This window comes from Lepidochelys kempii, chromosome 2 (genome assembly GCF_965140285.1).
Source record: "Lepidochelys kempii isolate rLepKem1 chromosome 2, rLepKem1.hap1, whole genome shotgun sequence".
NCBI lineage: Eukaryota > Metazoa > Chordata > Testudines > Cheloniidae > Lepidochelys > Lepidochelys kempii.
Genome location: NC_136381.1, coordinates 153,698,885 through 153,714,174, shown reverse-complemented (window position 1 = coordinate 153,714,174; position 15,290 = coordinate 153,698,885). Strand labels below are relative to the sequence as shown.

General features: G+C 41.0%; 1 protein-coding gene across 2 annotated transcripts in view; it reads right to left on the bottom strand.

The window, feature by feature from the left end:
- The window catches only part of GABBR2 (gamma-aminobutyric acid type B receptor subunit 2), an 842,671-nt gene that overhangs the window by 355,931 nt on the left and 471,450 nt on the right, over positions 1-15,290 (bottom strand). For both annotated transcript variants that reach the window (XM_073332465.2, XM_073332464.2), the window contains exon 8: positions 1,971-2,031. In XM_073332465.2, coding sequence (XP_073188566.1) covers positions 1,971-2,031 — 61 coding nt within the window. The remainder of the gene's footprint in view (positions 1-1,970; positions 2,032-15,290) is intronic.

The window sequence follows — 15,290 nt, the reverse complement described above, 5'->3', positions numbered from 1 at the left end:
CCTCTGGAGGTTAAAGCATGAGCCTCTACCACATGAGCTAAAAGGCATCTCACTGTTAGCTAAGGCTGTACAGCAGATTCATTTTATCTTTTTTTCTCTAAGTGGTCTCGGTGCCACTAGATGGGACAGAACACCACACCCAGAAGGTGTGTGGGTTACATAAGCACCTGTGCTGTTTTAGCAAGAAGCAGCTGGGGGGTGGATAAGGAGCCGGAGAATGACTAGGTTCCTCATAACTTTTAGCTCATCATTCAGGGATGTGGGAGACACCCTGGTCAAATCCCTCTGCCACCGGAGGAAAATAAGGAATTTGAGCTGAGAATTTAACACCTCTCAGGTGAGTGTCCTAACCACAGAGTTAGGGATAATTTTGATATGTAGCTCCCTCAGTCTCTCCTGGTGAAGCTGTTTCACTGTGGATAAATAACGAAGGAATCACTGGGCCAGAGAGAAACGGAGCAAGGATGAGAATTACACTGTAGCCTGGTGATTGTGCCATAGGATGTGGGAGAGCCAGGATCCCTGCTCCAATGACTTTGTTTTTTTTATTATCCACAATGAAACAGCTTCAACAGGAGAGAGCAAGGAAGCAACATACAAGGCTATCTCATAGCCCAGTGCTTAGGGCACTCACTTAAGAAGTTGCAGGTCCCACTTCAAACCCCCTTTTCCCTCTCAGGTGCGGGCGGGGGGCTCCTATATCCCAGGTGAGTATCCTAACCCTTGGGCTAGAAATTAGAAGGACCTCCTCAGGCTGTTTTTTTGTGAATTCAACTATAGGGGCCTGCTCTGGTAAATGAGGTGTAAACACACTTACTGGATTGGGTTCTGCAGGTAAGTTTGGCAGAGGAATGCCTATGTTCCCCTGGTTTGTGCACTGCTCTTGGGCTTTGGTGTCCAGAGCCCTGTCATGGGGCTGCAGTTTGCATGCTCAGAGGCAGGAATGTAGGTGTCTAGGGAACTTTTGGAATCCCTTGGAACAATTTACCTAGGGTCGTGGTGGATTCTCTATCACTGACAAATTTTAAATCAAGTTTGGATTTTTTTAAAAAGACATGCTTTAGCAATTATTTTGGGGAAGTTCTATGCCCCGTGTTATACAGGAACTCAAACTAGATGATCATAATGGTCCCTTCTGGCCTTGGAATCTATAACAAAAAGCTTTTATGCAAAAATTCAGGGGCTGAAGCTGAGCTATTGTAGGTGCCTACAGGGGCAGCTAAGTGGGGTTTTTGTGAATCCTAGTGGGACCTGATTCTAGGATTTAGGTGCCTAAAGTGGCAGCTAGGTGCCCAAGTTCTTTTGTGAATCTGTCCCAGAGAATCTCCAACAAGTGTTCTGCCTCCCTAGGGGAGATTGTCTCCTGAAGTGGCCTCCCAGTGCAGGGCTGTAGCTAAATCTCACTGGTTAGCCTGTAGAGAATGCCAGCACTGAGTTAAGAGCTGAGATACAAGGTGAGTGAGATAATATCTTTTACTTGGCCAACTTCTGTTGGTGAGAGAGACAAATGATGAAAGTTGGTCCAATACAAATTATTACCTCATTCAGCTTGTCTCTCTAATATCCTAGAACCAACACAGCTATAACAAACTGCACTAAAAAAACTGGTGAGAACAACTGTTCCATCTTTCTAAGTTCTAAACCTGTCTTATTTTTCAGACAGGACTGCATTTAACACTCAGTATTTCTGCTCTTTAGCATAGCTTTTCAATAGCTCTTTGCTTGTTTTAAATCTCTGGTTGATAATATTAGATGCTTAGTGCAAGCAGAGTATAACAATACAATTTTTCTCAAAGAGAGAAGTCCATTATTTCTGGGCACCTTGTTACTTCATATTTCTTGTAGTTTGTTTTCAAATGGTTGTATGTCTTCAGGCTACTCTGAGGCAAATACAACTCTGAGTCACACAAGTTTGCAGTATCAGACATGATCATAGTGTAAATTAAAGGCAATAAACATCTGTAGCCTACCTTGAAACTGTGTAAATTTGATGGTTCCCATTCTCTCTCCATTTCTGAACACAACTTGACCCTAAATAAAGTAAATAAAATACCTTAAGTTTTTATAAATTTATAATTGATTTGAACTCAAACTACAATTCATTCCAGTTCACAGTTAAAACATCTAATATGGACTTTTATTACTCAAAGATCAAACAGCTGGTATTCAAATAAATCAATAACTAGCCCTTATATAGAACTTTTCATCCATAGATCTCAAAGTGCTTTACAAAGGAGGTCAGTATCATTACCCCCATTTTACAGCTTGGGAAACTGAGACACAGGGAAGTTAAGATCATCTGGCAAAGCAGTGGCAGAGCTGGGAATTTTAAACTCAGGTCTCTTCATTCCCAGACTAGTGCTCTTAAGGATAATTTTAGGGGCTTGAGGACCATGTGTTCAGAGTATTAAGGGTGCAATTCTGCTACCCTTACTCATCTTGGGCAATGACTTAATACATGATCAGTTCTGCTGAGATCAGTGGAACTACTTCTATAGTAAGATATTACTTTAATGTGAGTCACTGTTGTAGAATTGGACCCTAACTGACAAAGGACCTGCACTAGGTAACTCTGGCTGCCAGAGATACCACCATAGAAGTTTACTTACTGTATTGATTTGGACTACAGACTACCTAGCTCTCATGACAGTGCATAGTGGATGTGGGGGAAGGGAGTAAGGACCTTCCCCTGCTCTGCCCACCTTGCCTTGCACAGCATGTATAGAGAAGTAATCTAACCCTTGTGATTGCCATTAAACACTGTGGGAGCCTAATTATCTTCTCATATCAGTGCAAATCAGCACTTACTCCTTTTGAAGTCTGGGGACTCCCACCAATGTAATACAAGTGTAAAAGAGAGGAGAATCAGTCTGTGTGTCTTTGAATGTAAGAGAGACACACATAAGCTGTTGGTCCATCAAATCCAGTAATCTGATTCTGGAAGTGGCCTATGACAGATGCTTCAAAGAAAAATGAATATCCCCACAGTACACCAGGACATTTGTGGAACTGTTTGTGAGGAATTCATTCCCAACATCCTGTAGTTGACTTGGTCATAAGAAAACGTATGGAAAATTGAGGTTTTATATCCATTGTATCATTGTTTTTTATCTAGGCTTACAGTAAGTGTTATCAAATCATATGCAAGTATCTGGTATTTTAAAATATTCTATTAAATTTATCTCATGAACTTTGAGGCAACAAATTTAACATGCTGACTATATGCTTCATAAACAAGTATCTCTTTTTATTAGTTTAATACGTCTGCATCCCTTTGCTCTATTCCATAAAACAAGAGCAAGAAGGAGCATCTAACAGAGGCCTTATGACCTTCATTAGTTAGAGTTTATAAATTAAGACACTCCTTTCTCTTCTGTCCATGCTAAATTATTCCAGTCTTCATAGCCTCTTTACACTTGTAAGTCCCGCCATGTTTCACTTCAGCTATTTTCACTTTCAGGTACAGATAGCCTCCTGAATGAGCTGTTGGCCACCATTCCAGTGTGTGATCAGGAAAGAGGCTCTGCAACAACTGCACGTCCAGCATTGTCTTTCCTTCTCTCCAGGGACTAAGCACAGTCTCATTCAAGATCTGTTGTATCCAGCTGTCACCATGCTACCCTAAACACCTGGACTAAAATTTCTAAAGAGTTTTTCAGCCACATCAAATATACAGTTCCCACCAATGTGGGTCTGAAAATAAAGATAGTTGAGATGGAGATGCAGAATGAAGTTAACAATTAACATATGCCTAGGCCTAGGAGGTACAGTGGTTTAATCATTTGCCCGACCTACACCACTGTAGATCTAGGTGTAAAACCTGACTTAAGTCACAAATAGAATGAGTTTGGTAGCTCAAGATCTAGAGGCACTGGCAGGGTTGTTGTTGTTTGTTTATCTTGCACCCAAAAGTATGCCAGATGTCTCAGACTACAGAGAAGACGTGTTCGCTGCCTGGAAGAGCTTAAAATAAAAGTACCCTTACTCAAGTCCAGTAATACCTTACTGTGTGAATAGTCCAATTGACCTCAATCGGACTATTTGCAGACTAATCAATTTAAGTAAGGGTGTTAGAATTGGGCCCTAAATAGCCAAGCCAGATAAAGGATGTGGGAAGCCATACCAACAAAGGCATCATCAGAGCCATGAGCCTTAACTCCCTTTGTAAGGCTAGACAGAACTGCAGACCCTGCACTCATGGAAGGGAAGCACAGTGATTGCTTCCTAACTACTCCTCCGGGCATGAAAGATGCTCTAAAAGGACTGGGGAGATGTGCAGGGCCAGCCTTAGGGGTGGGTGAGCAGTGCAGTTGCCTTGGGGTGCTGTCTTCTGGGGGTGCCACACCACTCAGTCACTGGCTTTGGGTCTCTTTTTTGTTTTTGCTTAGCTGGCTCGTGAGAGCAGAGTGGAAATCAAAAATATTCTCTGCCCTGGGTCGCCAAAACAGTGAAACACCTAGGGTTGGCCCTGGAGATGTTTTTGCTGCACTCCTTAAAAGAGAGTAGGGGCATGTGTGCTCCTGCTGCAGATCAGAGAGCTCTGCAAAGTATTCTATCTCTCTGTGAGAATACTGTAGCTTTGGATTGCCCTCAGAAGCACAGTGGAGCACTGAGGCACAATCAAGACCAAGCTGTTTGAGGTTATGTTAGGTGTGTATCTTGCTAGTTCCAATGTATGCAGTGTTGTTGTAGCCATGTTGGTCCCAGGATATTAGAGACACAAGGTGAGTGAGGTAATATCTTTTATTGGATCCACTTCTGTTGGTGAGAGACAACAGCTTATACAGAGCTCTGCTTATGAGCTTATACAGAGTCTGCTTCATGTCTGGGAAACCTACTCCGAGTGTCACAGCTAAATACAAGATGGAACAGATTGTTTAGCATAATTAGTTAACGCATTTCAAGGGACCATTCAAGGTGTAGTGGCCTTTAACACCCCACCAGTCATAGAAGAGAGAGGAAGTGAGGTGGAGAAAAGAAAGCTGGGGGTGGGGGCATTGTTAGTGGGTTATAAGATTGTTTGTAATGAGCCATAAATCCAGTGTCTCTAACAATCATGGACTGGGTAGTGTCTAGTAAAATTGTGAACTTAAGCTCCCAGGCTCATCTTCTGAAAGCGTTGTGCAGGTTTCCTTTGTGGATGAGCACTGATAGGTCAGGTATAGAGCCATAGGTGCTGACTCTGTGGGTGCTCTGGGGCTGAATCACCCATGGGGAAAAATGGTGGATGCTGAGCACCCACCATCAGCCCCCTATTAGCTCCCCCCACCCCCTCAGTGCCGGCAGGCCCTATGGATCAGTGCATCCCCCTCCCTCACAGCTGTTTCGCAGTGTGCAGGAGTTTGGGAGGGAGGAACGAGGATGCAGCGCACTGAGGAGGGGGCGGAACTGGGTGGGAAGAGGCAGGGCAGAGGTGGAGTGGGGACAGGAAGAGGTGGGGTGGAGCCTGGAGGGGGGACAGAGCCTGGGGCAGAGCTGGGGGTTGAGCACCCCATGGCACTTTGGAAAGTTGGTGCCTGTGTATAGAGCGATCACTTTGTGATATGGTGTTTTTGTCTTTTATCATTTTCTTGTGTGAGTTCATTTGAGAGCGTAGTGATTGTCTGGTTTCACCCACATAGTTGCTATTGGGGCATTTAGTGCCCTGGATGAAGTATATCCTGTGTTTTGATAGGCATGTGTAGGACTTATGGATTCTGAAAGGTGTGTGGTGGCGGGGTACTGATCATTATAGCAGTGGAGATAGGTCTGCAGGTTTTGCATCTGTTGTTCCAGCAGAGTCTGATGCCACTTTGAGTTGGTGTGTCCTGGTCTGTGGGGAGCTTGTTTCTGATGCTGAGCTTGCTCTGGCCCTGGAGCATCCATGGGGAAAAAAACAGTGAGTGCTTAGCACCCACCAGCAGCCCCCATCAGCACCTCCCACTTCCCATACTTGTCACAAAATGCAGAAACCCCTCACATAACTTTTGTAAACAGTTTCTATCGTTACTTCAACAGTTTAATAAAAAAAGACTGTACTAAAAAAAAAAAATCATCTCAGAATCCTGTTATTTCAGCTCAATTTTCAGACTTTACTTATGCTAAGAAGAATTTTTAATCTTTAGAAATTTCAGCATGCTGTCATGAGCAGCATGGATGGAATTTCCCTTTGAGTGGCATCATATGTAGGAAGGGTATCATACAAGTCTCTCTCAACTAACTGTTTTCAATAGAACTAAAATCTTCTGTGGATTAATCCAAACCCACATTAATTCTTAAATTCCAATGTTCGTGTTGGGGGACACATGGAACAGATGTACTTATCCAAAATCTTCATGGTGACTGCATTTTTGAGGAGGCTGCTGAGCATCAGGTAATCTTCCTGAGTCTGTCTGAATTAGCCTTTGCTTCAGTAAGTATCTGGATAAGAACATCTGAACGGTGGCTATTTAAGCATAAATACTCTTTTTCTAAACAATCCATTCCCCCTTTTGATGACCCCCTTCTTGCCAATATGGCTGTGGAAACATAGTTGGAGCTGGCAGAAATCCATATTCTATTCATGGAAGAATGCAAAAATAAACCTCCACATTTATGGCTTATAAATTGTTTCAAACTGATATAGACAAATGATGCTATCCTTCTGGTGTAATGCTAATGAAAATTCTAAAAAAACCACAGGATCATAGGAATTGCCATACTGTATTGCCCAAGGTTGATTCATCTGTGGACTTTGTCACTGGCCAGCAGCACACGTTTTACAGGAAGGCCCCTTAGTAGGCAGTGCGGGATAACCTGCCCCCATGCATCTGGCCCCATCATCTGTCTCTAACAGTCAGAGATTGGCTTAAACCCTGAAGCGTGAGGTTTAATAGGACTTCCAACATCTTTGTTGCCATTAATGATAACAACTCTGGATATTTGGGGAGGTAGTGTGGTCTAGTGGATAGAGCATTGATCTCCTATTCAGGAGATCTCTTCTTCTCTCTGCCACTGGCCTTCTGGGTACCCTTGGGCAAGTCTCTTCACCTCTCTATACTTCCATTTTCCCATCTGTAGAATGGGAATAAATGATACTGACCTATTTTTTTATAAAATGCTTCGAGATCAAGTGATGGAAAGCACAATATGGTATTCTTACCATATTAGCCATATAGATATGCAATCCCTTGTTGAGTCTTGTTAAATGATTGCCCTCAATGATTTCATGTGGCAGTGAGTTCCACAGTCTAATTATGCATTGTGAGTAAAAAGTAGTTCCTTTTGTCAGTTTTACATTTGCCACCTCTTAATTTAATTGAATGTCCCCTTGTTCTTCTCACATGAGAGAGGGAGAACAAAATTCTAAGTTATTATATGAGCTCATATTATTCACAGATAATTGATTTCTTGTGGTAGTTTGTCTTTAAATATTGTCAGAAGCTCTGAGTTAATGCAGTTTTCCAAATTCTACAAAAAATAGCTTGCGTATCTTTACTCATTAATTTATTTTGGGGGGAGAAGGGAGGTCATTGTCTCCCCCAAACTGCAAGCCTCAGGAACACACGTCCCTGTTGGCTTGACTGGAGCTGCCCCACAAATAAAGAAGTCAAACTGCGCCTAGGCCTTTACTATTCTTTGTAATATCAGCAATATTTTGACAAATCCATAAGATGAGAGCATTTACACTACTCATCTGCTGATTAAAGGAAAAGCCATCCTCACTTATATACTATGAAATTATCCACTGGTATGGATCAGCTCTGATTCATCTGACTATACATAAACTTGCAGATAAATTATGTATTAGAAATAACATCTGTACATTTTTAAAGCTTTTATTTTGAATTCTCCATTAAGAATTGCTGAATTGTTATAATTTAAGCAATATATAAAGAAATTGCCAAATTTATTCAATGTATGTTTTCTCCCGCATTTTATCAGGGTAGCATGATTTTTATTATGTGTATATTCAAAATACAGTATTTTACCTGCAATAAGGCATGCTGGATAATGCAAAAATAGTAATAATGATATCAAATGTTATCAAATGGAAAACTTTTGCTGAATATTTTATCAGCTCTAATATTTGATTAAATTATTGTTACAAACTCATGAGTTTAGTTTGAGAAACTTATTATACGTAGATACATAAAGCAAAAAACTCCATCAGAGAAATGTAACCTTCCTACCCACTCTATAAGTAAACCCATCCACACAAATGTTAGGAAACAGGAAAATCAAAAGTGGAAATGCTATAACCAACAACAGAAATGCTATCACTGTTCCAGGATTACATACTGACTGCCCTGGTCTCAGGCAGGTTTATCATCTTTCTTTCTGTCTTTCTCTCTTTCAAGAGGACATGCATACATGCATGCATGCATACCTACATACTGAGTCATTAATATTTAATTTTTACATATATTATAACTTAAAGCAGTAACAGGAAATCATAGTAAAGTAGCTAGTGGGGGAAAAAAATCTACTAACTCAAACTTTGGCTATTTTATCTAAACATGAGAGAGAATCCCACTTTTTGGTTTAACAAAAAGGTAATAATCTAAAAAATGTATTAATACCTTTATTTCATAAACTGAGAAATGGAATTTATAAATAAGCTTATCAATGTTTAATGCCTATGATTTATGTGAATAAAGTATTGATTTTTGCTGTTATTATACAAGAGATGACATTTGTAGATGACAGATTACTTACAATGATTTCTTTCAGAGTAACAGCCGTGTTAGTCTGTATTCGCCAAAAGAAAAGGAGTACTTGTGGCACCTTAGAGACTAACCAATTTATTTGAGCATAAGTTTTTGTGAGCTACAGCTCACTTCATCGGATGCATACTGTGGAAACTGCAGAAGACATTATATACACAGAGACCATGAAACATTGTAGGGAGAGTGGTCACTTTGGATGAGCTATTACCAGCAGGAGAGTGAGTTTGTGTGTGTGGTTTTTGGAAGGGGGGGTGGAGGGTGAGAAAACCTGGATTTGTGCTGGAAATGGCCCACCTTGATTATCATACACATTGTAAAGAGAGTGGTCACTTTGGATGGGCTATTACCAGCAGGAGAGTGGGATGGGAGGAGGTATTGTTTCATGGTCTCTGTGTATATAATGTCTTCTGTAGTTTCCACAGTATGCATCCGATGAAGTGAGCTGTAGCTCACGAAAGCTTATGCTCAAATAAATTGGTTAGTCTCTAAGGTGCCACAAGTACTCCTTTTCTTTTTACAATGATTTAACACGTATGTTCTTTGGCCCCAATCAACTCATTACTTTTTTGAGGTCAAGGTAGTAAATCTCAAGATTTATCAAGAGGATTGTCTTCCATACATTCCAGACTCATAAATTACTAACAATATTTTTCTTTGTCTAAGTGAATGGAATGTTTAAATAATGGATATGTCTAATGCATGCATTAGGCCCTGAGCTTTCAATAGCATATGCCAGTGCAGACCCATACAAATGCAAAGAGACCCATAAAAGTCAATAGGGCAACACTTGGGTTTAAGGCCCCTTTGTAAGATCTAGAACTTATTCAATATACGTACCACCTATGACTAGTTATATCAACAAATGGTACTCTGTAGAATCTCAAGACAAATAACTAAATAAATGTAATATTTAGATACATTAGTAGCAGTCTTTGGTGGTTTGATATGTCATCAGTTGTACAGACAGATTTTTAAATAAGTATTGCCATGTTGAGAACCAAGACTCATGCAGTTACCCATGTTTTTAGTCAAAGCCAAGTTATTGGACTCAAGCTAGGGTGTGAATTTAAAGCACAATACCTATTCCATCATCATTCCCTGTGAATACTCTCATTCCCCCTAAAATATAACTTTTTGCAGTTTAGCTTACTCAAGCTACCAAAGTAGATTAAGCTAAACAGCACAATAGCAAATCATTCCAGGCTTTTTCCTCAGGTAGACAAGCCCTTAGACTTTGTAACACATTTGATGTGGTATATTCTGACTAAAGAATTAATACTTTATCAAATCAAAGCAGCACATATTAAATGTTTTTAAAACTGGTCAACTGATAAGAAACAGTCATTGTGAATGGGGAATCATCCTCCAGTTTGGGTGAGTCCTTGTGGGCCTCACTAGGATCTGATCTTGGCCCAATACAATGCAGTATCTTTTATCAATGATCTGGATGTAAATTTTCTGTATCTGCTGATTCTTTTTTCAATGTCCAGCTTTAATTAAAACAAAAGCTTTCAACATTTCCAAATTGAAATTTTTTCAGAATTTCCATTCCACAAAATGATTCAGAATTTCATCCTATTGTCCCAATTTGGGACAAAAATAAATGTTGAAATTTTGGAAATTTCAGTAGGATGGAAATACTACATTTCACTCAGATACAGTGGCTAACATCAGTGGGTCACACGCACAGCAGGCAAACTACAGTATATAGAGATGTCATTTGCACAGGGTCTGCCTGGCAGCTTGTGACACTGCTGATGGGGAAAGGGGTGCCTGAACAAATGTGGGGAGGCCTGTTCTGGTGTCCACTAACAGAACACAGGATGAGGAAGGCTGAGAAGGTGATGGGAGTGCTACATGTTGTCTCACAAGTGGTGGTGGGGTTACTATTGTTGGGTAGTAGTAGTTACCGAAGTTGCTGTATAATCAGCTACGACCTGCTGTCATCTCACTATGAAGGATCAATGTCCGCTTTTGCATCCTGTTCCTTCTAGTTTGGCCTAAATGTGACCCATCCAGTTGCTAGCCAGTACATAGGTTAGGTGTAGTATACAGCATGATAACACGTATTATACTCATGGTCGTAATTGGTATATTAACTGTATGTTCGGTAATTATGCTAAATTGAATTATGCTCACTCTTGTTCTTCTACTCTAAGTATCCCACAATACCTTGTAAGAGTACAACTCAGCATTTGGCGGCCGCAGATAGGGAAACTGTTAAAAACGAGATGCAGAAGTATTCTACTTAGGTACGGGGGTATGTTCTTTGCTCAACTAGTTTGGAATTCTGGGTTCAAAAACAATAGGTAACATGGTACCAGGAAAACAAATTGAAACTGGTGGGTGGAATCTTAAATGATGTTTAGAGGGTTTGGATGGTTTAAAAAAAAAACATTATAAATAAAAGTAGTTTTGGGGAGGGTGATGGGTCGCGGGGAGGGAGAACACCTCTATGTAGGTGCAGTGAACACACTGTGAGACCTGCTTCCCATCTTTTCCATACTGTACTCCTTTTGTCTTTAGAGAGTAAGTCAGATGAGCTTGGTTATTTGGTTTCGAACATTTTTAATATTGGGTAATCAACCAATTGGCTGTACAATTAAGCAATACAGTTTTCTTTCAGTAATGTCAACATATCCATGAAATCATTTTGCAGAATCTTCCTGGAAGACTTCCTCAGTGTTCTTAAATCCAAGTAACGCTCCCTTCATTTTCCCTGTGACTCTGTAAACTCCTCAAGATAAGTCTCTTCCTCACCACTTACTCTAGTATTGCTCAGTGTGAGAGGGTGTCATGGTAGTCTAACTGTCTGACCTTGAAAAGAAACCTTGTGCTAAAAAAATCAGCATCAGTCACAATGGTGACAGATTTGCCAGTGGATGCATCTTTCAAATGCAGGATTTAAGACAAGTCTGAAGAGATGAACACTCATCCCTTCTGTACCAACTGAGCAGCAGCTTTACACTGTGGTGGGCTAAGCAGATTGACATTAGTATCTAAGCAACAAGCATGTATAGATCAGTGCACGCAAATTCTGGACAACTGTTCTGGGAGGGCTAATTAACTGAAACTCTGGAGGAAATAAGCCTTCCACATTGTGTGGCAGGCAACACTGGTTACAGCTAGTGGCAAACTCAGCCTTCCTTACTCTGCGTGCCTATGCTAGTGTCGGATAACTGTAGTATGTGGGAAAAGATAATACTCGTTAGCACTAGCATCAGACATGGTAAGGATGTCAAGATCTCCTATCCCTCTGTTACTGACCATAGCGACATGCTGGAGGATTGCCAAATTCTGAGGAGTTAATTCTGGTGCAGCTGCCCTTTAGCTTTCAGTCCCCTGTTTTGCCAGACACTCACAACATTTCTATTTGCCTAGATTGTCATGTTATCCCATTCTTTCTCCATATATTATGCTCTTTGCTTGAATCTCCAACAACAATTGTGTAAAATGTCAGTCCACATAGAGACAGAGCCAGACTGGAACAAATAATTTGTCCGCTGAGTCAGTTATACTGTCACCAACAATGGACAACACCAGATAGTTCAAATGAGGTGTGAGAAAATTGGTAGCTGGAGGATAACTTGTTTCCAGAAAAACTTTTCTCCCAACCTTCAAGAGCTAGAGGTTGGCTTATACCCTGAAGCATGAGGTTTTCTATCCTGTCCAAATCTTTAATTTCCACTATTGAGTCTTACAACACTGGAGGTTCTAGTTCTCTTATGTACTTTTTGGAATCCTGCTTAGCTCTTGGCCTCATTGGTATATCATGACAATGGGTTCCACTGGCTAAATGTGCACTGTGTGAAAAATTTATTTCCTTTAATTGGTTTTAAATTTTCTACCTTTCAATTTTTTAAAATGTCCCCTTGTTCTTGCATTATGGGACAGGGAGAATAGAAGTTGTCCATTTATCTTCTCTACACCCTTTATTTTGTTTACTTTTATCATGCTCCCTCTTACTCATCTCCTTTCTAAGATAGAGTCCCAGTCATACAATCATAGATATGTAGGGCTAGATGGGACTTCGAGAGTTCTTCTAGTACACTCCCCCATGCTGAAGTAGGAGCAAGTATATCTAAACTATCCCTGACAGGTGTTTTGGAGGTTTTAAAGAATGGATTTGATAATGACGGGGATTCCATAGCCTCCATAAGTAACCTGTTCCAGTGCTTAACTATCCATATTTGAAAAGTCCTCCCTTACATCTAACCTGAAATTCCCTGTGTCAAGGTTCCTCCCCCACTCTGAACTCTAGGGTACAGATGTGGAACCTGCATGAAAAACCTCCTAAGCTTATCTTTACCAGCTTAGGTCAAAACTTCCCCAAGGTACAAAATATTACACCCGTTATCCTTGGACTGGCCGCTACCACCACCAAACTAATACTGGTTACTGGGGAAGAGCTGTTTGGACGCGTCCTTCCCCCCAAAATACTTCCCAAAACCTTGCACCCCACTTCCTGGACAAGGTTTGGTAAAAAGCCTCACCAATTTGCCTAGGTGACTACAGACCCAGACCCTTGGATCTTAAGAACAATGAACAATCCTCCCAACACTTGCACCCCCCCTTTCCTGGGAAATGTTGGATAAAAAGCCTCACCAATTTGCATAGGTGACCACAGACCCAAACCCTTGGATCTGAGAACAATGAAAAAGCATTCAGTGTTTTACAAGAAGACTTTTAATAAAAATAGAAGTAAATAGAAATAAAGAAATTCCCCCTGTAAAATCAGGATGGTAGATATCTTACAGGGTAATTAGATTAAAAAAACATAGAGAACCCCTCTAGGCAAAACCTTAAGTTACAAAAAGGATACACAGACAGAAATAGTTATTCTATTCAGCACAATTCTTTTCTCAGCCATTTAAAGAAATCATAATCTAACACATACCTAGCTAGATTACTTACTAAAAGTTCTAAGGCTCCATTCCTGGTCTATCTCTGGCAGAAACCAGCATACAGACAGACACAGACCCTTTGTTTCTCTCCCTCCTCCCAGCTTTTGAAAGTATCTTGTCTCCTCATTGGTCATTTTGGTCAGGTGCCAGCGAGGTTGCCTTTAGCTTTTTAACCCTTTACAGGTGAGAGGAGCTTTCCCCTGGCCAGGAGGGATTTCAAAGGGGTTTACCCTTCCCTTTATATTTATGACACCCTGGCTGCAACCTAAAGGTATGTCTATTCTTGTGGCAATGTGTACAGTACAGACATTGCGCACGCAGCTAGCATGGGTATAAACAGCAGTCCTGACACAGCTCTGGTGAGTAGAGTACACTACATGCTTGAACCGTAGGGTATTTACGCTACACGGCTCGCTACGCACCCACACAGTGTCTTCCATGTCTACATTGCTATTTTTAGCAGTGTAGTGTCCCAGAGCCTTTCCCCATTGTAGTGAAAGACTGGCAGCAGGGAAAGGTTCTGGCAGCAGGGAGGTATCGGGGAAAGGCTCCAGGAGCTCCCCTCTGCTCGGAGCATTTCCCTGCTGCCTCCCCCCACGACAAAGCCTTTCACTACTGCGTATACCAACACACTGTCTTTTCAGTCTCTTCATATGAGTTTTTCCAGACAATCATCTCCAATAATTCTGGTCACCCATTTCTGAACCCCTTCTAATTCTCCTGAATTCTTTTTCAGATATAGTAACCATAAATGAACATGGTAGTCCTAGGGAGGGTGCTGCATTGATTTATATAACGACACCATAATATTTTCAACGTAGTCTGCATTTCATTCCATGTCATTGCTAACATTTTGCTGTATTTGGGATTTTTTGACTCCAGTATATGTTAAGCAGAAGACCTTATTCATCTGTTACAGCAGAACAATTGTTCATAAGGTCTTTCCCCAGAAAAATATTGTATGCTGGTACAATTTTATCTACCTCAGCATCTGAGAAATTACCCTCCCCCCGCCTTTTTTTCTTTTTTTTGAGGGATGGGTGTGGAGGAGTTATTTCCGCTTTGTCTCCGCTCTGCCCTTTGTCATTAATTTGCCCTTGCATAAAACCAGCACTGTTGCCAGCACCAGATAAAGCCAAACTGAGCCACTCTAGGACTGCTGGGATAACTATTCAATGATCCACATACCTTTGTAAACAGCTCTGCAGCAAGGAGGCAGTGCTATCGTTTTATTCTAGAGCATGGCAAGCAAAAATACTATTAGCAAACTCCTGAGCACTGCTACACACAGCAGCAAGTCTGAGACTGAATTATTCTTACAAGAAATAATTATTGCAGCCATGAACAAAGAGCTGAGAGTCTCAGCTGGTGGAAGTGGGGAAGGGGGGGGGGGAGTTAAATTTAAGAAACCAAAAATAATGGCATTACATTTGTCAGTCATTAGTGGTGAAGAATGAAAGGAAACCCAACACCACTCCCCCGCCTCACTTCTTACTGTAATGTGATTCTTGTGCATCCCAGCATGCATTCAGCTGATCTTACTATAAGAAAAATTCAGAGTCTCCAATAACTGCCATTCCTTAGATTTATCCAGTAAAAGAACCCTACCGCTGTGTGAGCCATCTCTTCTGGTGCTTATGTGAACATGTGACGTCTTTAGTGCTTTCCTTTTTCTGTTACCGTGGACAGTCACTGATAT